The sequence below is a fragment of the Episyrphus balteatus genome, chromosome 2 (genome assembly GCF_945859705.1).
Source record: "Episyrphus balteatus chromosome 2, idEpiBalt1.1, whole genome shotgun sequence".
Taxonomy (NCBI): domain Eukaryota; kingdom Metazoa; phylum Arthropoda; class Insecta; order Diptera; family Syrphidae; genus Episyrphus; species Episyrphus balteatus.
Window position 1 is genome coordinate 66035054 of NC_079135.1, and position 27101 is coordinate 66062154.

Consider the following 27101-nt stretch of genomic DNA (forward strand, 5'->3'; position numbering starts at 1 on the left):
AAGAAGAAATTGATAAAATTCACCATTCCTGGTTGTGGTAAACAAAAACATAACACGATGAAATAAATAAATTGCACGACTGGGGTCGCACGTACTTGCTCTTATGGTAAAAGTTACTCTAATGTTAAAGTTTTTCACTGAACAAAATAAGGGAAGATTTAAAATTTGATATTTTCACGGAATTTCGTTAGTGGTGCAAAAAAATAAAATCTGTTTTTATAAATAATTAAATGCCGTTTTAAATGATCTTTTACAAAAAACTAAGTATGCCATTTTATTTCTAGTATAAAAAGGAATTTTTAGAAAAAAATTTTCGAAAATCGTTAGAGCCGTTTTTTAAAAAAATAATTTTTTCTATATAAAAATTTTCTAACATTTTTCAGTTGATATGCAATTTTGCATAAATAATTAATTTACACATAAAAACAAAATTTCAAAATTTTTCACCAACTCGTTTCCAAAAAATTGATTTTTCAAAAAAAAATTTTTAAATATTTTTTAAAAATCCAAAAATGTGTTTTTTGAAAAATTAAAATTTTTTTAAATAATGATTGTTTAAACGTTTCTGTATTAAAAAATTTGGTCGAAATCTGTTTCGTCGTTTTTGAGAAATTCATAAATCCAAAACACCGTTCTATGGCAGGTACCGTTAATAACGGCACAAAAAATAGTTTTTTTTATTATCAAAGGAGGCTCTTATCTGTAACAGTAAGCAAAACAATTTTAATCAAAATCGTTAGAGCCGTTTTTGAAATAAATCAACTTTTCTGTTTCCGTTATATGACAGGTACCGTTAGTTTTGGTCCTAAAAAAAAAACTTCAATTTCTCCTCTAGGGAATCACCCAAAACTGTTAACTATAGGTCGTTTCAAATCAAAAGTCCTGACTCAGAGTTTATTTTCTCCCTTCCAATAAAATTGAGAACAAATAAACAAAAAACTCAATTTTATTGGCTCATTGCGACAAGTCAACTCAAAAATAACAACAAATCAGGCTTGTTCGAATGAAAGAAATGCTAGAGAAAAAATAAACAAACGAAAAATCTGAATTTGTTTATTAATGATTTCTATGGTGACGACTCCAAAATAATTGAAAAATAAAAATAAGATATTTACTGCCCAATTATATAAATGAAAAGATGTGAATAGAATTTTAAGTTATGAATTGCTATCATATAAACTGGACATTTCTGGTCCATCTTCACCTAGTCTTATAAAAATATCTTCGGCAAAGTTATCCCAACTGCCTTCAAATGATAAATAATTAAATAATTGTATGTTTTTTTTTGTGTTGCCCGCCAATATGAAGTGATGCAAGCCCGGGAGACTTGCCTCCGCATTCTGAAACTAGCCCAGTGAATCTCACAGACGGATCAATTAATAAAATTAAAACTGTTCTTCATTATTTTATAGTAACTTTAGAAAAAGTTCAGCTGCCTCATAAATGCTTCCTTCCAGTAAGCGAATGAGTTCTTTTTATTTTTGCTCAATTTTCCATAGGACTTTTGATTTGAAACGACCTATACCAAGTTTGAAGAAAATCGCTTCAGTAGTTTAGGCTGTAGCTCGAGGTTCTTACAGACAGACAGACAGACAGACAGAATTGCCGGACCCACTTTTTTGGCATTCTCCATCATCGTAATGTCATGTAAAATTGTTATCTCGAGTTTGATTTTTTTTACGAATCCTAAACTTGCCCTATAGTACCTATATCGCAAGTAAAAATACACTAAACGAAAAAAGATAGTATTTCATGAACTGGTTCCGATAGGACTTTTTCCTATAGTGTTGTAGAACAGTGAATATTCATAAGTGTAGCTATCAGCTAGAGGGACTAAATTTGGGGGGCCTTTTTATCTTTATTTTACACGAAAATTATTGTACACGAAAATTGGTTAAAGGTAAATTCGAGTACCTTTATACTGATCGATAATACTCATTGTGCTTGAGTGGTTCCAAAACATCTCTAAGACGTTGGTATATTAACTTTGGATTAACAACCAAGAAAATCGAATTTAAAGTCAATAAAACATGCCTGGAAAATACTGAAGAACAAAGAGTTTTGATTAGCTGAAAATTGCATTGAGTGGAATGAAAGTGTTGTCATATTTCACATGCATGAGAAAGAACTGTCACTTATTACTTTTCTTTTTATCTATTTTATTCTTAAAAAAAATTGCTTATGTAAGTTTTCAGAATATTAATTGTTAAATATTGTCTATGTTTTTTTTTGTTAGTAATACTGTTGCTATTAAAAGATTAACTCTATCAACTCGCCTATACGTAGGCGATAATTCGAAAATGTGAAAGAGATTGCAATCATACAATTGAAACGGGGAACACCTAGTCATCTAGAATTCAATAAGAGTTGAGCTAATGATAAGGCATAATTTTACTTCGAAATAGCTATCTTATGTTTTTATGTGGAATGGGTTTTTTTTTTTAATAAAATTAAAATACGTCACCAGATAAAATATAAAAAAATGAATAAACAAGATAAAATGACAGTCAACTTTACCTTAATGATAGTCTTGCTCTCTTATTAAAGAAAAAGACGCACATATTGAGTCATGAGGGTTTAGAAAGATTGAGATTGCTTGCAATTCTGTCTTTAAATAATAGAACAATAACAAAATGAAAAAAAGATGCAAAAATCCAAAATGACAAGAAATAAATTTGATAAATAAAGTAAAGTAAAGTAATTTAAGTAAAATTAATATTAAACATTATCGTATGTTTTCTCGACATTCAGAAAGCATTTAGCGGTGATGCGATGTGTCCTTCTCAAAACGCCGAACGATAGAATGATCACATTGTTGTAACAGCAATTCCTAAAACTTTGACTTCTTCAAGACTTTTGCTGAAATTATATTGATTACACTGGTTTACAGCAAAAATGGACACTCAATCCCACTATTTTTTTTTTTACGTACTTTGACCTCAGGAACTCGGAAATCACTTTAAAAAAAATTGCGATGGATACGTTTTCGAGATATAATTTTGGAGTGACCCAAAAAACTTATTCCAGTGTTTGTTGCTTATTTGATCAGCTTTCAGGAACCAGTATTTCTGTTCAGATTAGTTGTTTATTACTCAAGATATAGCCCGAATACTAAGTATGCTGAAAAAAAAAACGACAAAAAACTTTGAAAAATCATATCTCGAAAACCTATCCATAAATATTTTTTTAGATAAGGTTTTCGAGTTTTCTGGGCTCAAATCTATACGAAAAGTATAACGGCACTTGGTGTCCAAAAAATTTTTATTTTTTTGTAACTAGTGTTATTGGTCTCCTGTGGAAAATCAAAGCTGTTTTTCGAGACAACCCTTATTTCTTGTCATTTCTTACATCTGAAGGAAGTAACAGTAATTGATGTATTGGTTACATCAAACCACACTCTTTTTATGTTTCTTTCCAAGAGCTATTGGAGAAAGAGAATACTCTGCTTTATTCAGAAGATATAGGTACTTTGGACTGGGTCAATTACTCTCAAAAAAGACCTTTAACGTCCAAAATAGTACTAAGGAGTCGTATGTGATCTTAATACAAGTATACTTTCTGCGTTCTTCAGTGTTCTGAATATTTGAGCCAGAACATGCAAATTTTAGGTTTACTTTTCAACCTCAACACCCGTAAAAACTTGACATTTGAAGCTATTAACAATTATGCTACCTTGCAACTAGAGCCCAACTGGCAATCCAGTGTTAGAACCAGGACAAGGATTGGAGAATTGTAAGAACCAGGATAAGATTGCATCAAAACAATTTTTTACACCTTATTAATCTATCAACACACTAATTTTTCTATTGTTTCTGATCTATAATAAAGTTTTTCTTAAAATATTTTTGAGAACAGCCTTAATAACGTTGCATACCCTACTCCAAGCAGCTAAAACAACAGATTGCGATCAACTTCAGTTTTTTTTTCTTTTTCTTTTCAAGAGCAAAAATTTATCAATAAACGTGGATGATAAGATAAGCACCTCTTTGAAACCGTCATTGAAAATATCTTCTTTAAAGAACTTGTTTAACAACAGCAAAAAAGATAATTGGGTGTTTTTATGTAATCCATAATAGAAAAATAAATACGTTTTAGATTTGGTTTTTATTCAATGGCATTTGACTTTATTTTTTTTTTGTTTTTATTTAGTTTGAATCCATTGTTGACTGAATGAAGCTAAGAAAAGACGTAAGTCTAGCATAACCCGACGGATATCCTTCCGTACATGAATCCTCTACAACAAATGAATTTATTCCAATTTGTATGAATGTGTCATCCGAATCCATAGTTACAAGCGGACCACCGGAATCTCCACTGCAGATGCTTTGATTGCCACTACGTCCCTTTGCACACATGGTCGACTGAATAACAACTCCTTCACTATAAGTAGGAGCACATGATTTGTTGTCAATAATGACCACTAGGGCGGCTAGTAAGGGATCTGATTGCTCGAGGTCTAAATCATCTGTATAACCATGCCCTGCTATTAATGCAGTAGTTCCAACGAAGCTTTCATTTTCATCACTTTGCGGCACAAGCTGTATTGGCTTAATGGCATCTGAAAATGTCAGCAAACTTGGCAACTTAATAAGCGATACATCGTTATTTAATGTTAATGGATCATAATCTGGATGTAGATAGAACTGAGTTGAGATCATGGAAACACTATAAGTCTTTAAATTATTCGTTCCGAAGATGAGAAAGATAGATTTAAGTTGGTATGTACAATGACCAGCGGTCAAAACCCAATTAGCTGCTATGACTGAACCACCGCAGAGGACATCATCCGAAGGATTCTTTTTCAAGATGACTTGCCAGGGAAGAGCTCCTACTGGTACTTGTACTCCATTAATAATCCTTGGTTTCTAAATAAAATTGTAGCTCTTATTAAATGTTTCGTGAAAAAATACTCGTGTATTATCTTACAGGAATCGCTGAAACAGTGTTAAAAACGGTAAGTATTAATATCACTACAAGAAGCTTCCCCTGCATGGTGTGCCTTGTGAGTTAGTAAACTGACTGAAAGAGTTAGCCTACTGGTTTCGTTTTAACTCAACGATAAAAAAAATTTCGATAAGAGCGTAGAAATACGAATCTATTAATTGTTAATCAAATTGATAAAAATGTTGACAACAATTGGCAACTTCCGCTTTTAACAATTGTATCAATCGAGATATTGTTATTTTATTCATAAATATTTTTTAAGTGATCCATAAAATAATGAATAGGTGTGCATAATGCATTAGTTATTATTATTATAAATGTGAGGAGTTATTTGAACAAGTGTTAACTTAATTACAGATGTTTTAGAAATTCTAATTTTTTTCTCATCGGCTGTTTAAGTCACCATCAATGATGGTGACGTTTAGATGGTGATTGCCGTCTTCTTTGGGGGATCTTTTATTTTCAAAATAAACCGAACGATTATAAAAATTGGAACAAATAAAAAGTGTTAATTGAAGTCAGACTTGTTAAGAATAATTTTTGAATTTAAAACATTTTTTGTTTTTGGAAGAATTCACTTAATTTAATTAAGTATTTGCCAAAAAAAATTATAAACAATATTTTAAATTCAAAAATAGTTTTAGTTGGAAGAGGCTTTCCACCTAGGCATTTTCAGGTGTACTTACGAGTAATCGCGAAGCTTCCGAAAGTCTTTGTCAGAAATAAGTGCATCTTATTTTAGTCGTTTGGGCTCGACAGAAATAATTTAGTTATGCCAGAATTTTTTTTTTGAAAAAAACCTCAGAAATTTGTTTTCAAAATAATTGATAGAAAAAAAATTAAAAACCCCAGAAAATGAAGCATAAAAAAATGGAAATTGTGCCAGACAGCTATGGAAAAAGAGTCGGAAAATAAAATGGAAATAAGGCCAGAAAAATGGTATATTTCTAGAATTCAATTGGCCTAAGAAATGTAATAATACAGATTCGAGAAGATCCCAACGATTTCCGAATATCAGAAATAGAAAAATCCAGGAAAGATAAGATATTTAGTTCAAAAGGGATCAGAAAAATTAATTCATGAATTTGTATAATTAATATCGACTCAGAAGTTTACTATCTACAGCTACAGCAAGTCTATCGCTTGAACAAATCTCGTATATTGTTCTTTTTTTCAGAATTGGAGAAGGTTTCAAGCTGAAAAACCTATGGTGACATACATTGATCTTATAGGATACATTTTTTTCAGAGTATCACCTCAGCTTACTCTAAAGTTTGCTTTCAAACTTAGCACCAAAAAAGAACTTATGGCTACGAATAATTTTTTTGCGATGAATTTTGAATGGATTTATTTATATTATATTTTGTTTGCTATTTATGCTACCCAACAATAGCTAAATCAATTATATTATCTATCAGCTTAGCTCAATTTAGCTCAAATATCGGCTCGGCTCATTTTTGAGCTAAGTACATAGATCAAATGTGAGTTAATTCGAAAAAAAAGTAAAGAGTTAGCTCAAAAGTGAGCTGAATTATTATTTGAGCTGTTTGAATTTCCGGCAACTTAAAATTAAATATAATCATATTTCATTCTGCGTTACAAAAAAAACATATGTACATATATCAAACGTTTTGAGAACAGTGTTGAAACATGAAAGCTCAAGTTGCGTGTGACAAGTTGCATGTGACAAGTTGCGTGTGGCAAGTTACATGTCGCATGTGGCAAATGCATGAAGCATTTGTTTTTTTTAAATTGAACATTGATTTAAACATGGTATTTTTTTAATATAAAAAACTTAACTTAAAATTAACATCGTTTCACTTTGCATTAAAAATGTTCATTTGGGCCACAAAATCATTCAGAAAAAATGTTTTAATCAAATTCACTTTCGTTGATTTTAGGTTTAATTTATTTTTAACTTAGCAAATATTTTATTTTTATATAAAAATAATACAGCCAAAACTTAATCTTTTATTTATGTACCTATGTAGATGTAGAACATTTCTTAAATTGAATATGAAAGTTTGTGACATATAATGTTTCTATTAATTTATTTAAAAAAATCGCTCTTATGAGCGAAATATTCATCTTAAAGAAAGAACTAAAATGAAGGTTTTTGTTTTTATTAATTAATTTAGTAATAACATTTTAATTTGTATTAATTAAAGAAAATCTATATTCCAATGCAAAAAAAACTTTAGCTATGAGACAAAGGTAGTAGAACTCCCTCTTACAATTTATCTAAGCTGCAACACTCTGCAGGTCCTACTGTAATTTACATGAAGGGCCAACAATGTACGTTTCTGAATTCAATTTGGTTCACTTGCAAATGTTTGTTGGGCGGCCAGATAAAAACTTTCCATTTTACTTTGCTATTATAAGTATATCATTATTTTTTGCCCTTTCTGAGCAACCGCATTTGAGCCATTTTTAGTTTTTTTTTTTCATTTCATCATTGAGTGTTTTTTTTTTTTTGGTCTGTTCTTTAAATTATGAATTTTATAATCATGTTTGAATATCATTTTATTCAGATAACATTTTGTTTGATTTCTTTGCTAACAACGAAAGCAGGCAGTAGCAATTGCAACAGCATACAGCAACCAAAACCAACCACCTATTTTGTTCCTTCCTGAGCAAGAATACAATAATAGCGAAAAGAGTATTAGAATTAAGAACTTGGTTCTAGAATTTATTGAATAGATATTCTCTTATTAGAACTAAAGATATTCTCTTACTAGAACTAAAACAACTTCTAGTTAAGAGCAGAATAACGATATTTTAAGAGAATATTCTCTTAATAAAGTGCCAGCATTTACTTCTCAGACTTACAGTCACAAAACTTGAGGGTGAATGTTATTGTTTGTTTGTACAAAATAAAGTTTAAAATGAATGGAATATTTTGTGTATTACGTTTGCACGGCATGTGCAATATAATATGAACAATAAAAATGTAGAATAAGAGAGTACATAAACTGTGGAAGAGAAAATTTGCAAAAAGTATAAACTTCTCAAAACTACTGGCACTTAAATTTATGTTTTTTTTTTCAAACAAAAGGAGAAATGGTTCAGATATTTTCCTATCTTGCCTTTTGACTAAGGGTTTTGGAAGAAATATACCTAATAACTCATTAGGTACATTATTAAATCTTAATTAAAAAGGTATTAGGTATATTTCTAACAGCACTCAGTAACTTTAATTCCATATCTGATAGCGAAGAGAGCATAAATTTAAAACGTATTTTTTGGTAAGCCCATTATGATTGTATTACCTGATGCTGATGACTTGTATAATTATCATTTTTTTAAGCAAGCCTGTTATTAATGTGGCTAATAGTAGCTACGAAAAAGCGAAGAAACACTGGTTAGACAAATTTTCTGTATTTTAAATTTTATCATTGTTCAGTAATGAAGAATTCATATTTTGAATACTACACTCAGTGGAATTCACCAACTCATAGTTGAGACACCATTATAACCTTCCATCAATAAGATAAGCCTTATTCTTTTACGTCGTGATTATTGTATTTCGCAATTTCATCAGCGATTTTGTTATTTTTATGGAAAAAAATTCTCTAGGAGTTTTGGTGATTTGATTAGTCAAGACATCAAAAGTGCTGAACTAATAAATAATTTTTTTGATAATAACAGTATTTTTTTTTTCATTTTTTCCAAACGTAGGTACTACTTGACATGTGACGGTTTTTATCCTTGATTTTTCTACAAAACGACTTAGCCTCTTTTAATGAAATTTTGTGCTTATAAACCTATATTAAAATTTAAAAAATAAGTTAAATTAAAAAAAAAAAAAAACTAATTAGAACAAAAAAAAAATCAAATGGAATACATTCTTTGTATAGATTTAGTCAAACATATAACTTTTTTTTTATTCATTTAAAGATCAAACGTCCTCCATATATATTTTAGTTTATCCACAACATTTTTTAATAAACAACAAAAACTATTTATTTACTTTAATACATACAGTAAGCAAGGGCGGATCCAGGATTTTTTTCTGGGGGGGGGGGGGGGGGGGCACAAGGGACGGATTGCCAAAAAAAATCAGCAATGAAGTATCATACGACTGACTGACAAGCAGCGAATTTTAACGACCGACGCACAATGCGATATTTTGGTCTAAGACCTGGCCAAAAATATTTGGGCACATTTTCCTTATCAAATAGGTACCAAATGACAAAAAAGTTATGCGGAAGGAAAAACTTTTATTTTCTTGGTACAGTAAAAGCCACTTAAGTGCTTACCCACTTACCTCCCGATTACCCGGGAGAAAAAAGAAAATATTAAAAAATCATTAAATGAACGTACAATCATGTGCTATAACTTTTCTTAAAGTTAGTATTTTATTCTTTATTTTATTTTTTGACTCAAGTTGTTTCATTAAATAGTTTTTGAGAAATTAAGTTTTAAAGATTAAATTTAGAAAAAAAAAATGTTTTCGCTTTTTAATCGATTTTGTATAAAATTTTGCAATATTATGGACATATTTATACCATTATTTAATGACCTTGTAGTTTTTAGTCCAATACTTAAGACTACATTCTAATAAATATTAAAGTTCCTAAGAATAAAAAAAATGAAACTTTTTCCTTGGAAACTCGGGTTTTGTTTTTAATTTGCATTAAAAATTTTTTATGTCTCAAAAATATTGTGTTTAAATTGTAGGTCTATTGGCGCAAAATTGACCAAGTTATGAGTATTTTAATATTTCGGTTACAAACGTTTTAGTCCAGAGTTCAAAACTTTAAATCGTTCTCCCCACAAGTAATGTTTTCAAAGCCGGTTTACCTCATAACTTCAAAACTACTGCACCGATACTTTTGAAATTTGGAACACTATTTCTTTCCATATTTTTAAAGCTATCAAAAATATAATATTTATAAAAATTTATAAGTAAGCCCGATAAACAATTTTGCTTCTATAAAGCTTTACAGATGCTACTGTTGCTTCTGTAAAGTATTTTAAGACCAAAATTGTTTGTAGGGAGGGTTGCTTTTGAGGAGTTTTTTTTTCAAGGGGTCTTTGTTCTCGGGGGTGCGAGCTACGGCAAACTCTTATAGGTTATGTAATGTTGTGGCGTGTTGCGCTATTTTAAAAACACTAATATTGAAAAAACAACGAAAAAAGTGCACATTTTTTAACTGTGTACCTACTTCAACCCCTCCTTATACAATTTAATTTTTTTTAGAATAGGTACCATTCATACCTTCAATGTCTATGGCCATATCAAAATTTTTCACCAAAATCACTTTGAAGATAAAAAAAAAACACTTTTAATTTGATTTGCTTTAAGTATGAACCAGTTCTGGGGGGGGGGCACGTGCCCCCGTGCCCCCCCCCTGGATCCGCCGTTGACAGTAAGTACCAGTTGAGTATTTTAATTCTGATAATAGGTGTGTTTTTTTATTACAACCGGTCTTAACTGGACAAAAAAAACGCAGTCTGGGCTAAGCAATTTACATGTTAAATACAACAACACCTTAGCCCCTTGGGCTTAGTTGTTTAGCCCGGAGATTTCCCTGGGCTTCACTTTTTGAACAGTTTTAAATCTGTGCTACCAGACTATTTTTTTCATAAATTGTTTAGAATTTGTTTAAAAACGTGAAAACTCACGTTTGGAAGGACAAAATGTATAAAAATAGTTTTGCTAGCATACATTTTTGTATCTCTTTGTAAAACATACATGAAAAATACAAGAAAATGACGAAAGCGAAAAATATGACAACTTTAAATTTTTGTTGTGTCGGCTGTTTTCGGAACATTCAATATACAGTGCTGCCAAGATTTCAGGTTAAGCCCCGAGGCGTTTTTTTTTGTCCAGTTAAGACCGGTGGTGGTAATAAAAACACACCAAATGTTTCCATGCATACATTTTAATAGGTTTAGAGTCTAGATTTACTTTTGATTCAAGTGAATTTTGTAGTTTTCTTAGATAAAACTAAGCAAACATAATTACTATAAATCTATTTTTATAAAAAAAACATTCGTTTGTACACTTTCTCAGATCCCTTTTCTTAAAATGCAACTCTCCATTTTTGACTATATCAGTTCAAAAACTTATTAAATATAATTCAGCAACAAGAACATTGGTGAAGATTATATTCTTTCGATAAAGTAAAAAAGTTTTCAATTTAATTTTCAATTATCTTTCCAGTACACTATGTTTTTAGTGTGAAAGTAAACCTAGCAACATTAAAGGGGAGGAGTAAATGCAATCGAAATATTAATTCATACTCAAGAGCGTTATCTTATCTGAATGTTTGTTGAGTTATTAGTGCATTCTTTGAGGAAAGTGAAAAAAACTTAAAGAGAAATGTTCCTTTTGTGAAAGACTCTTGCAGTCCAAGCAGGGAAAGTTTAGGATTCATAAAAAAATCGTACTCAAGATAACAATGAGGCATGACATTACGATGATGGAGAATGCGAATAAAGTGGGTCCCGTTATTCTTTATGTATGTCTTTTTTCTTAAGCTACATATGTATGTACTTGTACATACCAAAACACAAAGGCAATTTCCTTAAAACCTGATTTTAAAGGTTTTATATAATTCCCTAAGGGAGAAATTTAAATTTTTTTCTTTGGACCAAAATTAACAGTACAAACGATTTCGTTTACCTAAAAAATATAGAAATTTTTTTTTTTTTTTTGAAAATGTCTTCATAAAATAAAATTTTATTAAAACGGAAATAAAAGAGGTACATGTCATAAATCGTTTTCTTGGTTTCTGAATTTCTCGTTAACTACATATATAACCGAATTCAACGAACATTTTTGTACCAAAGGGTAACATTAGTTTTAAAACCAAGAAACAATTTTAAAAACATCAATTTTATGAATTTAATTCAAACAAACAACTTTTTCTTTTTTTTTAAATTTTGTATACAAAATAATATATTATTTAAAAAAAAAAAAAACGGCTCCATCAATTTTCGAATAAAATAAATACTTTTTTAGAGAAGAAATCGAATAGCATGAATACGTCACTTGAAAATATCATTTGAAAATATCAAATTAATTAAATTAAAATTTATTTTTGTTTATAGGCATAGTGACTTAAAATAATATTATAAATTTATGGACAAAACTGGGAGGGCTTATAAAATTTAACAAAGCAATCTTTCTGCTAACACTTGAATTGAGAAAACCGATTTTATTTTATTTTATTTTATTTCATTTTATTTTATTTTACATTATTTTATTTTATTTTATTTTATTTTATTTTATTTTATTTTATTTTATTTTATTTTATTTTATTTTATTTTATTTTATTTTATTTTATTTTATTTTATTTTATTTTATTTTATTTTATTTTATTTTATTTTATTTTATTTTAATTTATTTTATTTTATTTTATTTTATTTTATTTTATTTTATTTTATTTTATTTTATTTTATTTTATTTTATTTTATTTTAGCATTTTGCATGGTCAGTAGACATTTTTTTCTATTATGTAATATTTTAAGATATAGTGATTGTGAAGTAAAAGAAAATATTTAACTTACCACAGAAACGCAGCAGACCGATTTTTATATTGTAATCCAATAAGTTTCCTGTTTATTCGGGAAATTTGCGTTTTCTTTTAGAAAAAAAAAATTAACACTTTACCAACAGATAGAGACTGGAATTTTGGATTCGCACTTTCACAATTAAAACTGGTTATTCTGTTAAAAGCTTCATAACATTTTTTTCGTATCGGTTGGATTAAATAATCCTCTATTTTCGCTACCGTACTTCAGGAATTAGAGATTGGTTTGTTATACAATCAACTTTTTTAACAATTTGAAAATATTCGACATCCAAAAATCACAAAACAAATATTTTGAATTTATGTATGTATATTTTAATTGAAAACTTCAAATTTGTTTATGAATATTTTCACTGTTTTCTTTGTTACAAATATTAAACTTAGCAATTCGACGTCCTTAAGTTTTTTTTTTTTTATAACGGCGAGGTTAGCAAAAGCGAATCTGATTTTTAGGTCTATATCGACGAAAGTAAAATCTGCAACTGATCGTGTACATTGCACCTGGCTTTGTTGAACGAATGCAATTGCAAGTAATTTCCAGCAAAAAAAACCCCAACCTATACTCTCCTCTGGCTTAGGTTCAATCACCGACCATTAACACAAACACTGACGACGACGCGACTCGACGATGGCAAAGTGTTGCGGATGGTGAGCTTAGTGGTAACAGAGAGAGGCCACCAAGACCACCACTAGCTATCGAGATCTTGTTGCAGATCATATACAAGAAAAGTCTGTGCTGAATTCAACTTATTCAAAAGTCCAAAGGCTTTTTGCTTTGGATTGGACCTGTTGGATGCTTGGGTTACTTTGAATTGTTGTCGTCTTGTTGGGCACACGACTTGCTTTTGTATTCGATGGTCGCCATTTAAGTGATAGATATTATTACTCCTGCTATTGTATAATATTGATACTATTGGACCTGGATGTATTATGGTTTTATCATATTGGCAAAAAAGGCGATGCGAATAGAAACAAGGAGCTCATAGGAGGAGGAGAATAATAGAGAACCGGTTGTTTGTTGTGTCTCAATTACTTAAAAAAAAGACAAATTGAAATCATTCGTTTTTGACCTGAATTAGAATTGGACTTTGTATAATTTTAATGCGATTGTGTGTAATGTGAATCAACCTAGATTACAAGAAATACATTTTTTAACTAAAGAAGTTATTGTTTTCTTGTTAAGAAAATCTGAAAGACATAACATTTACAAAATATTTAAAATAAAAACTAGTTTAATTAAAAAAAAAAATAGTACTAGATATACCACCGATTCACAATACCTTTCAATAGGCTTTCGATATTTTCCAAACGAAGAAGATTGCAGAATTAAGTTCCAGTCATTTAAAACATCCTAAGTAGTACGGGAAAGTTAGATTTTGTTATATGGGGGTCTGAGAAAAATTCCGAAATGTATTTTGACTTCAGGGCTCGAAAGAGCATCAAGACTAGAGATGTCGCGAACATTCGGCCACTATTCGGTATTCGGCCTATTTTTCTGGTATTCAGTATTCGGCCGAATAGTTTAACTACTCGGCCGAATACCGAATACCAAATGGAGAAGAAAAAAGACATAAATTATTATACCAAAATGTGTGTTTTATTAAAAAATTGTAATTTTAGTACTTATAATCTACTAAAGGCAAGTTGTGGTGAATGAAAACTATTTGTTCCGCATTTGTTGGTAGTAAACGATTACGTTTATCTTCGTAGACTATTCCTGCTTCGAAAAATAGTCTGTCGCTGTAAGCACTTGTCCCAGGAGAAGAAAGGTAGACTTTAGCAAATGTTGTCAAAATATGAAATTTTGTAGTTTGTGTTGGCCACCACTTGTATGGGTCTGCCGTTCGATCCTAGCGAACAGTCCTCATATATAATTCGATTTTAGATGTCTACCTTTGCAGTAGTAGGTAGTGTGTTCAGACTTTTAACTTAAAAGTAGTTCAGTTATTCGGCGGCCGAATATTCGGTATTCGGCCGAGGAGCGTGGTCGAATATTCGGTATTCGGCCAAATCAATGTTCGCGGCATCTCTAATCAAGACACGAGTCTAAAACCCTATTTTGCACAATCGCACCTAGAGTCATTTGGCCGCCATTTTGTTTTTTATAAAAATTTTAGTTTATTCACATTACACGCGTATTTTTGAACCTACAGACAAACAATGTATTACAAACTTGAAGATAATTTAATTTTCTATAATATATGTTATATAACTCTTTTCGATTATCCCTTTGGTTTGAAAGTGGGGGTGGTTTTTTTGAAACACGTCAAAGGATGATTTTCTTATATTTGTGATATCTCTTTTATTTGAGTTTTTTTTGAAAATTAGTTCGTAGTAAGAGTTTTAGATCTTTTTATCACCTTCATTTGTTACAAATATTTGTTATAAATAAAATGCCCGGCTAGGTCGCACGTACTTGCTCTCACAGTTCAAGTTGCAAAATTTTTTTAAGAGTGCACTTGTTTAATGTATGTATGTGTAATGTATACATATGAAAAAAAGCATTTCAAATTGAATTCCAAAATAAGTACCCAATTTAATTTCTTTTGTTAAAATGCATTTTTGGAAAAACGTAAGAAAAAATTAAATTGAATTTTATGACAAAATTTGTATATGACAGATACCGTTTTGTTTTTGGTAAAATAAAAATTATAATTCACACATATTTTATGCTATTTTAAAGAACTAAAAAGTAAATTGTTCCAGATTAGACAAAATTAGGGTTCAAAAATTCTGAATACAAATATTCAATAAATGAAAAAAAGTGCGCACTTTTTCTTTTAAAATTTTCAGAATTTTGGAGTACCTACAGATTTTTTATTTTTTCATTTGCAGAACTTTAAATAACATAATAAAAAAAACGGAATTATTCAGATATTTACAGAATAATTCTGTATTAAATTATTTAGTAAACAAAGTGAAAAAAAAATAATGAAAATTATTTTTATTTTTAAGCGGAGTGATTGAATATAATTCAATTAAAAAGTTAATAACTTTTAATTATTAAAAAGTTAAAGTGACCTCAACTCCATATGCGTTTCGCCCAGGTAAGACAGTGGGCTCATCAGTTAGATGCTGTCATACCCTTACTAAGACGCAAAATTTTGGTCCATGAATACAGACACTTATAAAAATCACAACCTGAATAGACTGTGAATTTTAATATTTTAGGGGAACATGGTTACATTCTTGCACCTAAAAACAATTGCCCGTGGTCAGGCTAATAAGTAAACAAAGTGAAAAAAAAAAATATTAAAATTCACAGTCTATTCAGGTTGTGATTTTTATAAGTGTCTGTATTCATGGACCAAAATTTTGCATCTTAGTAAGGGTATGACAGCATCTAACTGATGAGCCCACTGTCTTACCTCTGCGAAACGCATATGGAGTTGAGGTCACTTTAACTTTTTAATAATAAAAAGTTATTAACTTTTTAATTGAATTAAATTATTTAGGTTATTGCGAATTTTGAAATATAGAATAATGACTCGTTCCCAATTTAAAATTGAAAATTCAAGTGTATTTTATGAAAAATCTTAAATTACTACTAGGTAAATATTAAAAGGATTTAAATTTCGAGGGAACTTTTTGTGTTAGGTATTTTCAACGAAATTTGAAACAAGAAATAACAAATTCGTCACCAAAAAAAACCCTTGATGAATACCTACTTACAAAAAGAAAGATTTTTTTGATTACTTAAAAAAAAAAAAACAAAGAAAATATCATACATATTATGTATAACTAATTTATTTTCAATTTAATTAACCTATCAAATTAAATTCAAATCAAACAAAGCCTTTTCATTTCGTAATAAACACCAATACTTTAATAACATATTGTTAATATATTTGCAGCTATTAAAATAAAAATTGCTTTGTGCTAATTTTAAATGACTGCTTGCAAGTAGATATGTATCTAATGCTCATAGTTTGTTTAAGACGAGCAACAATTTTTATGCTGAATGAAATTGTTTGCAAGGCTATTTGAAGAATGGGGTGACCATCTTTGTTTTATTTTGTTTGGAGCTTTTCTTATAACATTGATAGTTATATCGCATTTTCAGCCTTCTCCTAGTCCCTTATAATGAAAAATGTCTCATTAGTTTATTCTCAAGGCTTTTTATAGTGGTGCAATCTTTATTTATTTAAAAAAAAAAATAGTTTCTTTTCCATAGCATTTTGGAATGTCAGAGAAAGTGAACATTATATCCATTTTGGACTATGTATATACAAAAAATTCCAAAATATATTATTTCGCATTCTGGGTACGCGAGCTCGCAGGTTTATTATATTCTAGGCAATTTTGTAACCAAAAAAGAACATTTTATTATTTATTATTATTTTTTGTACACTGAATATCCAATGAGAGCTAGCGCACCATTACGATGGTATTTTTTCTAAATTTTGTTATTCTCATACATATAATATAAATACCTAACAAAATCCCAATATCCACTGTTTTGGCAGATAAGTAGTACCAAGTTGAAATAAAATGGTTTGTATATGTATATATTCGGCTACCCGGTAGCCGGGTAATTTAAACTACCCGGGTACCCGGTTACCCGGGTAATAGACATTTTACCCGGGTACCCGGGTATTTTACTACCCGGGTACAAGCTACCCGGGTAACCGGGTACCAGGGTAGCATAATACCCGGGTAGAATCATCAGCCCTAGTACCAACATTTCATTTTATATAAAATAAGAACCAAAGATAACAAAAACTAGCTCCATCCTTCTTCAGCTCTCTGCATCAACATTTTCTTTCCTTTATAAAAAAAAATCACAGATCTTGCATTATTTGCTTAATAAAAAACATCACTTGCTCTATTCGTGTATTAAAGTTAAAAAAATAAGTAGCAGCTCAGCTCAGTGTCAGTTTGGAGCAATTTCTATTATTATTTTTTTCTCAAAATTTGGAAACAAAAACGTTCGCTAATTTGTATGTAAATAAACCGAATGACCGAAGTTTGTGGAAATTATTTTGTCGGTAACGCTGATTCTCCCTTTAATATTCGCAACCCGAGTTCTAATGTTAACTGTGTGTTAATTATAAAATCATTAAAATATCGAATGTGCCCACATACATACATAAAGTTAACCAATTTAAAATTAATTTTGAATACAAAGATATCAACGATGGAAAACCTACATTATGAGAAGATTGATACCATTTTATTTAAACAACTTTAAGGTACGTGTACACATACTTGCATGTAAGTTTTTGCATATTTATTTGATTTACATACATATTTATAGCAATTTGTTTTATGTTTGGTAAACAATTTGTTTGGTAAAGGTGGCATGTGAATTGGGGTTCATTCCTCCATTTGATTCAGGTGTGTCATAGTTGTACAAATACCTATCTATCTATTCATTGTGGACCTGTTACCTGTCGAATAATTTTTTGGCATATCTTTTTAGTAGTTGATTGCATGAACGGATGTAGATTGATGAATAATATCTGCTACAACGAGAAGTTCTATAGATCTGCTTTCGAGTGTTGGCGTTCACTACCATCTGTACTGGCGCTTGGCCTGATAAAAATTTATTGGTTTCGATCACTTGATTTGTTATATCGTAATGTGTATGTGTGTGCTTAGATCGAGGTAAATTTTAAACTTCCTTTGCGATATGATCTTTTCTTAAATATAAGTTAAACAGGCTGTTTAAAAAGAAATGATGCTAGTTGAACTAAATTACCAACAATAGATAACAAACTACATATCCATTATAATGAGTTTGAAGAAGGATCCTGAAAAATAATTTACTGTTTTGCTCAGTTTATTTTTGAAGTAGAGAATCTACCAAGGTTCATCTTAGAAATAATCTCAATTCTAATATAGTTTGTTCTGTTCTGATACATTGATCGCATTTCACATCAATATTTTACTTGTCAAGAAGAGATTAACCGTGTGTCCAAGCACCTGCTATGGGAATAGCATTCGTTAAAATTTTTTTTGAAAATTTGCATATTTTGGCATTATATAAAGGCTTTCTAGCTGGTAATTTTTACAAAAATGTTTGCCTCTTATATGTAAGTCAAGAGTTTTTACTAGCTCTTATATTGTGTACTAGACTTCTTTAGTTACTTGGAGGCATGTTTTATAACTAAATTACGGACTTAAAACTTGGGGTGCATTTTTGTTTTATTTTTGAAGTGAAAACTTCTTTAGTATCGTAGTGATTTGAAACAAGATGAAAGGAAAAATTAATTGATCATAATTTTTTTGTTTTAATAGGTAGATGAATGAAATTTATACAGTAGATAGGTAATTAAATAAATTATGATTGTGCAAAATTTCAATTAGTTTCATTGCACCACATGGAAAGTGAAAAGATATTCTTTTTCTAAACACGTTATATCTTTTGATCTAGACCACATAACAAAGGAGATGGCACATTTTTGGGCCCAGTGTGTTCAGTTACGAAATGGGTATCAAATGAAAGGTGACGGTAAGCACATTACGTGGGTAAAATATTTTCAAATTCGTTAGTGGGGTTTCGGAGATATTTGAGTTTGAAGTTTCGGATTTCAAAATCAAGATTTCAGCTATTTTTGCGATCAATTAATCGTAGAATGCGTAGAAAGGACTTTTTAGATTGGAAATTAGTTAATCTTTCTTTTTCTAGTACATCATTTTTCTCTAGGAGTTATACTTTCAGAGTAACAGAACCGCAAAGTATCTCATTCTCAGTAATTCCGCACTTAACTCTAAGGGTTATTTAAAATATTTAAAATATCAAAAAACACACAATTTTCGGTAGTGTAACTCTGAAATTATAACTCCTAGAGAAAAATGATGTACTAGAAAAAGAAAGATTAACTAATTTCCAATCTAAAAAGTCCTCTCTAGTTTTCTGTCCGACCAGTCGTTCTCGAGATATTGAGACAAATGCGTTTTTCAAAATGGCGGTCGCCCCACAAGACCAAACAATACGCAATCTGAGATTTGTACTTGGGATAAACCCCTCTTCAATACTGCATTCAAACTTAGCTCAAGTCATAGCTTTTTCCAGATTTTTCCCCATTGACTGAACTATAGTTTCTATTCTTATTATTTAATAGGCATATTTCAGCGCGTTTTTGTGTATTTTGCTTATTATAAGGTTTTTGTATGTTTTATAGAACAATTTTATATATAGAATTAAAGGTAACACATTAAGCTATCGAAAAATTACAAAAAAAAAAGTGCATGTCACCACTGAATATTTTGATATTTCGATGTGCCAAATGCCTCGCTTAAAAAAATCACCTTTTGAGAAGTAAATACCTAATATGTATTATTTTTTTGATACAGATTTATAGACAAGAGAAATACCTTTTATTTTATACCAATATTATTTCTGTACACCCATTATTACGCATTCTACGATTAATTGTTCGAAAAATTAGCTGAAATCTTGATTGTGAAATCCGAAACTTCAAACTCAAATATCTCCAAAACCCCACTAACGAATTTGAAAATATTTTACCCACGTAATGTGCTTACCGTCACCTTTCATTTGATACCAATTTCGTTAGTGAACACACTGGGCCCAAGCTCCATAGAAAAATGTGCCCTCTCCTTTATTTAACTTTTATACGCATGCTGATAATATTACCTTTCATTTAATATATCACATATAACGATACGTGCTCTACAAGTTATATAATCTTTAATTGAAAAACTTGAAAAATACCTCAAAACACCTGTGAAGATTTGTTGCCGATGGATGCATCGGCTGGTCATCGCGATGACCAGCCAGCAGTAGAGGAAGTACCGTAATCTCAGTTTGAAATTTCGATATGGTTGGCTTTAAAAAATTCTTACTTTTTTTGTAGGCATGGTAGAAATATGATTGAAGCGTCATATAAAAGGTGAAATAATAATGATATAAAATTTATTATAGGTTGTCTTTTAAAAAAATGGATTTAATGGCGTTAGAAGAGAAAAGAGATTGATTGTTTTGCTTTTTTTATAAAAACTACATAATTGGGTTAAAACAATTCTAGCTCTTTTTGTAGATGTTGTATAGACATGGTCGATATAAATATTTTGAGCTGAAACAATAAGCTTTCAGATGGTATAAAATTTATTGTAGGTTGTCATATAAAAAAAGTGATGGAATAAAAAGAATTTATATTTTTTCGATTTTTTTAAAATGATTTTTAAGATTTCACTTCAACCAAGTGTGAATTGCACACATGATTTTTTTTTCCAACTCCGAGAAAATTCAAAATTTTTCAAAATATGGGTAGGTACCTACATTCGATTTAATTTCAACAATCACCTTGAACATTTCAAGGCGTAAAGACTTAGATCCTTTTTTTATTGAAAATATTCAACTTGCTATATCTTCGCTAGTTTTTGAGGGGTCAGTGATTTGGTCCTCCAGCACGGATCATAGGGGGATGGTGATCTATGGAATCACCATGCACCATAGAAAAAAATAATAAAATATCTGCATACTGCATCAAAATATTTCGGGTGAAAAGGTGTTTTTTTTAGTGAGAATGAACACTTTAAATATTAAGTGGCCCAATATCTAAAAATGAGGGTTAGATATTTTACTAACAATGCTATAAATTTAATTCCATTATCACAAACTGCACAATTTTTTTCATACTTTTATATAATACGAGGTTTTGCAGTTTAACCGTCGATATGTAGTTCAAAAAAATGCATTAACTTTCCATGTGGTGCAATGATACCGTTTTAAAAGTGTTCTTTCTAACAAAAAAAACCACCCTTTCACTCAAAATATTTTGATGCAGATATTTTATTTTTTTTTTCCATAGTATATGAAACGTGCACACAACATTTAATCAAAATACCACTTTTTTTCAACGAGTACTTGGTAATATTCTGACTCTTGCTCTTTAAGTAAAAGACAATTCATAAGAGTCCAATAACTTTTTACATGGTCGAAACATTTTGGTATTGATTTTAATCGATCGGGCGTTAGAAAATACATCGAAGTCATGTATCATATTAACAAAAATCGTCGGCAGAACGCCAAAACCGCGAATCTATATTTTTTAACCTTTCCACTTTAATGTGCCATTTTACTTGTTATCGGTCCCTCTATTCACTGCCTTGATCCCAATCTTTCATCTGTTGAATAAGAGCCTAAAATATCAATTTCCGTTGCACAAGTTTCCATAAGAATGCATGAGTTTCCAAAACTTTGAAGCCGTTTTTCTCAAAACTACAATTTTGCAGATTCTTGGTTTTGGCTTTGTGCAAACGAAATGTTGCATTGCCTATACTATGATATGCAACAAATCGAGTGCAACACGGAAAAACTCTTGTAGCTACCCTTCCGGATGGAATACAACGCCAACGTCCCAATATCTCAAAATAACTCTTATATTGAGTACTACCAACGATGTTAATTTCATGCTTTTATCACAAAGTGCACAATTTTGTTGCTTAGCCGCCCCACTAGTTGTCTTACTATTTCATTAAGAATATGGTCACCAACAAATATCAACATGAAACTAAAAACTAACCTCAGTCCTCAGATATGGACAATGTACATTTTCCAATTGTTATACAAATTGCAAAGCTATTACTCAATAAAAATAATAAATTACCTGCAGTTACAACTGTTACCGTTATGCTGTGTCATAATGAAGCCGATCATTATATAGACCCACGATTAATTAACCAACAATAAATGTAATGTACCGAGCCGTCTATATACTAAACAATAACAAACACAAAACAGTTTCCCTGGTGCACTTATCCATTTATTCGCTTTGGAAATGATGAAACTCTAATTGACTGGGAATGGTGATGGTGAGTTCTGGATCTTTCAGGTGGAAAATTGCGTGAGTTGTTTTGGAATGATGCAGGTGCAGGTGCGGGTGTGGAAGTAGGAATGATTGTATATGCTTGATATATAGTCTAATGAATGAAATATGTTTAGCAGCTTAATGTAGTAAAGTGTACTTGTTGTAGATTTTGAACTCAGAGGCCGTAGAACATGGAATTGCAATTATATCATTTTAGAGGACAGAATATTATTTATTCGACATACATGTCATACATATCTCCATAATTTTAGATAGATAATGATAGTTCCATTAATAACAGCATAAATCACAAAGATTTATGTTGAAAGAAGTCCACATTAAAGTAACTACATATAGGACAATGTCATTAATTTCATAAGATTAAAGTAATGGAAATGCAAAAAACAAAAATCCTCGTGAAACACAATCTTTAAGATTTTTCAAAGTTATATTTGTGTTAACTATTTGGTTTCAATAAAAGTGTTTAACCATTTGGTGTCAATAATAAATAGTTTAATTTACAATAGAACTTTCGTAACAACAGTCTCAAAGATACAATCAATTTCACACTTCATGTCAAGGCGAAGATTAAGTAATTTTTTGCTAGCTCAACCACATTCATTTGGCAGCCATAAACCGCGAAGTTATGTTTTGATAGAAAAACAGAAACATCACATTTCGTTGTGTAATTTTAACAGAATACTATTCACAGTTTTAATTATTTTAGGTATATGTACTGTACATACATTCTGAATTATAAGATAGAAATAAAATGCATGACTGGATCGCACATACTTGCTCTTATAGTTCAAATTATTTAAATATTAGCTAGATAGAGAAAAAATCAATTTTTCAACAGTCATATGTATATCTTATACAAACCTTCAAAAAGAGTGTTGAAAACAAATTAACCCACATTGCATATTTCTGAATTCGGATTCGAACTTAGCACATCAAAAATCTTTAGAAAAGTATTGTTTGGTTTATTCATCATACAAAAACTTTAATTTTGTTGTGCAGTGTAACTCATACCGAGGAATAAAACTATCTAAGGAATAGTCTCATCAAAAATAGTTTGTCAAAGCTGAAAGGAAACAAAAACAATTATTCTGTAGAATAACTAGCTGGGTGATTAAAAAATTCAATATTGTTGTCCGATTGTTTATGGTCCTAATATCTGTATTCGTCAGACAGTTAACTGACTGTTTATCAGAAGATTGAAAAATCGGGTCTTAGAATGAATTCGCCCAAAATGTCCATTTTCGCAAAAATTGGCAACGCCATATTTCCGGTGCAGGGAAATAATTCCACGGGAATCTGCTCCACATGGGAATTTATTCCACTTCAAGTGGGAATCTATTACACTTTTTGAAGTGGAATAAATTCTCACCGTGGAAGGGAATTTATTACACCTATTTTTTTGTGGAATTATTACCCACCAAATCTTTGAAAAATATATTGATTTCTACATCTTGTGGATATAAGCAATCATAAAGATAATGATGCTATGAAATAACTCCAAGTAAAATAAGACCAACATTTAAAAATTGGCCTTATTTCATTTTTAAAAGGAGAAATGAGGCAAGTTTTGAACAATTTATTTAAAAAAAAGGCCAACTTGGCCATATTAATCTTAAATAAAACGAAATAAAATATTCACAAATGTTTATATAATTCCAATTCTCCAAAACATAAGTTATATTTCAAGTTGGTCTTATTAAGTTTGACATTTGGACATAAAGCTGCCCGATTATTTTAGTTTTAGTGTCTAATAACATACCTACTGGTATTTAATAGATACACTTATGTACATTTATGTATAAGATAGGTATGTCATACGTATATGTAATCCGACAAACCAGAATCGGAAAAAAAATTGCTCACACCTCAAAATTGATTCTCACGTGGTAAAATTTTTTTTCCGCCTCGCGTTTCGGTTGTTCACACCTCAAAATTGATTCTCACGTGGTAAAATTTTTTTTCCGCCTCGCGTTTCGGTTGTGAAGCAAATTTTTTTCTCCTTCGCTTACAACCAATTATAATTATAAGAGAGGTTGATATGTTTCTGATCATTAAGTTATCATTATTTGTCCTCTTTGTTTGTAAGATATTTCTTCAAATCAAGCGATCTGAAAACTATGAGACTTGAAAGAAATTTTCTTCCTCTTTTCAGTTAACTATTGTTTTGCTATGTTTACAGTAGATTTGGAACACAAAAATTCAAAGTCGACCTTAGTCTACCTACTTATTAGCGACACTGCTGTTTTTTAAAGTTTTTGATCAGTTTTCGTATGAAGAGAATGTAAGTATTTAATATGAACCAGTTGACACACAGTTTCCCAGCTCAAATTTGAAAATTACATACGTTATTTGTACCTTATAAACTGTAGGTACTATCCATTTCCGCAATACGCAGTTTTTTCCAGATTGCACATACAATCCAAACATAAAGTAAAATCATGCTCCAAAATGACAAAGAATAAATCACCAAAATTGAAGGTGAAGTTATTTCCCAATCAAAAGTGTAATAAATTCTCACTCGTGACGGGAATTTATTCCACTTCAAAAAGTGGAACAGATTCCCACATGAGGTGGAATAAATTCCCATGTGGAGCAGATTCCCGTGGAATTATTTCCCTGCACCCATATTTCCACTATCCGAATTTTTTGAGAAAAACTAAAAATACAGTTTTGTGAGAATTGCTTAGGCTAAGGCTATTACTTACACCAAATTTAATGGAAATCGTTAGAGCCCTTTTCAAGAACAATGCAAAAAACCGAAACATCTATACCTATAGGAGGAACAAGTTCTGGGTGAGATATTAAAAAAAAAAGTTGAAAAAATCATCTGCACAAAATTTCAAGAAAATCCGTACCGAAGAACGACGCGAAGCATAAACGGAACGACGCACAGACCGACGGACGTCATGACGAAACCCACTCTTCTGAACTTCTCCACCGTAAAGTTTGTTTTGATTAAAACGTCGAATTTTTTTTTTGACACGAAACCAAATACCTCGGCTTTTGCTTCTTCTTCCTTTCATTCGGCTCTGATATGATCTCGATGTCGAGGGGATCATAACTCTCGCACGTATCTGCTTCACACTCAAAATTATATCTCAATTACTTCAAAATACTGAAAAGGTGGATACGTCAATTTGAGTTAAAATGGCAGTATGGTGGTGCCAATGCCATTTTTAGTGCGTTTTATAAGGTGAAATCGAAAAGTCTTTAATAATAATAGAAACTTATCCACTACTAGGCGACAGGCGTACACGATAGGCCGTGGGCGAGGGTGCGGTTGTCAGTCCACCGTTATAAGTTTAAGCTGCAACTGTTCTCTTTGTAGAAAAACTTAAAGGATAACCTATAGAGCTTGTGTATGGGAAACAGTTGTGCATCTGCATAGTGTATATTAAGTTTTGACTTGTCATTAGATTAATAACCACACACTTGTGTTGTGTTTGAAAAGTGTCAAGTTTTCATAAAAGACAATATTCGAACAACATAAAAATAGACTAATGAAACAAGCAGCTGAGTTTTATTATAAATGAATCGGACTTGGAACGAATATTCCACCTTTTAAGAAAAGAAGAAGATTAATATGGTTGTTTACTTTTTGATCCACAAGCAAAAGGCTATCATGGCTTTTTATGAATTGATTTTGTCATCTCACATTTTTTTGGCACGAAACCAATCTTTTTCCTATAGACAAATTAAACATATACATAACGAAGACTCCATTAACAAAATCCATTAAAATAAACTTTCAGTAAATTACTTGTGTACCTATACTTACAAATATTTATAGTGAAAAAATCGAAACGTGAATCAATGTCAACGTACTTTAAGGATGATATGCAATTACTCCGTTTAAACCATGATTACTTCATTCGTACGAAGTTTCCATTCGATTTCAATTCGATGAAAAACCCCTCAAGCAAAAATAAATCTCGCAGCTATGATTTACCCATTATTGCATTACATTCGCACGTATCTGCCCTCAATGCAATAACGCCCAGAAGCTACAGAATAATAGCTAGCAAACAATCCAATGAGACGAGATGATGCTGATATATAGATGGGGATGGGGTGAGGTTGCAAACATAAAAAAGAAGTTCGTATAAAGCCTACTCACTCAATGATGGAAAAAAATCCATTAACCTAACACAACCCGATAATTATTAACATAGCGACGATGATGACGACGATGATAATTAAAATTTATTGATGATGAGGAAATCTTGAAATCGAAATCCATTCAAACGGTTGATGATGATTATGCGTAGCTTAAGTCTAATCATCCTAAAAACAAACATAGAAAACAGATAATGCATTTTTGCCTGTTTGAGTTGCAATAAAAGACTTAACAGAATTCTCATTTCTGTCATATATGTAGGTACCAGTTCTGCATTCTTGTTTTCATAAATTGGATTGAATTGACCTTCGCCAACAAAGTTGAAGGCTTAGAAAGCATATGTATATAAATTTGATGCATATGATTGACTGCTGGAATACCTACGTTTGTATTTATGTTTATTTATTTATGCTAGTGACAGAACCATCTTTTCGGTGAAGAAAACATTGTGAAGCTTCAATTAATTTTTTAAAAGAATTGTTAGTAAGGAATTCAGAGACAATTTAGCATAAATGTTTTTATACTTCCCTCGTATAATATGTAGGTATAGGTTAGGATTCGTTAAAATATCAATTTTTATTTTTTAAATAAATTACAAATTTTTATGAAAATTCAATATTTCAATACACATTAATGAATTTTTTTTAAATCTTGTGATGGAAATTTGGGGAAAAATCGCAACAAAAAACCATTTTTTTT

At 30.5% G+C, this 27101-nt stretch overlaps 3 protein-coding genes across 5 annotated transcripts in view; 1 reads left to right on the forward strand and 2 right to left on the reverse strand.

The window, feature by feature from the left end:
- Positions 1-13870, reverse strand: part of LOC129910468 (uncharacterized) — a 37481-nt gene extending 23611 nt beyond the window's left edge. The window contains exon 1 of one of the 2 annotated variants that reach the window (XM_055987867.1): positions 13766-13870. The gene's annotated coding sequence lies outside the window, so the exon portion shown is untranslated. Of the gene's footprint in view, positions 1-12462; positions 12944-13765 lie in introns of those variants that run through there. The other variant, XM_055987866.1, reaches the window with a different exon arrangement.
- Positions 4086-5066, reverse strand: LOC129910470 (collagenase-like). Its single transcript, XM_055987869.1, has 2 exons — positions 4927-5066; positions 4086-4865 (listed from the first exon to the last, which is right to left on the reverse strand). The coding sequence occupies exons 1-2, from the start codon at positions 4990-4992 to the stop codon at positions 4146-4148; spliced, it is 786 nt and encodes a 261-aa protein (XP_055843844.1). The 5' UTR covers positions 4993-5066; the 3' UTR covers positions 4086-4145.
- Positions 13871-17336: 3466 nt separating the features above from the next.
- LOC129908488 (uncharacterized) overlaps positions 17337-27101 on the forward strand; it is a 133375-nt gene continuing 123610 nt past the window's right edge. Inside the window, exon 1 of one of the 2 annotated variants that reach the window (XM_055984983.1) lies at positions 17337-17699. The gene's annotated coding sequence lies outside the window, so the exon portion shown is untranslated. The remainder of the gene's footprint in view (positions 17700-27101) is intronic. The other variant, XM_055984982.1, reaches the window with a different exon arrangement.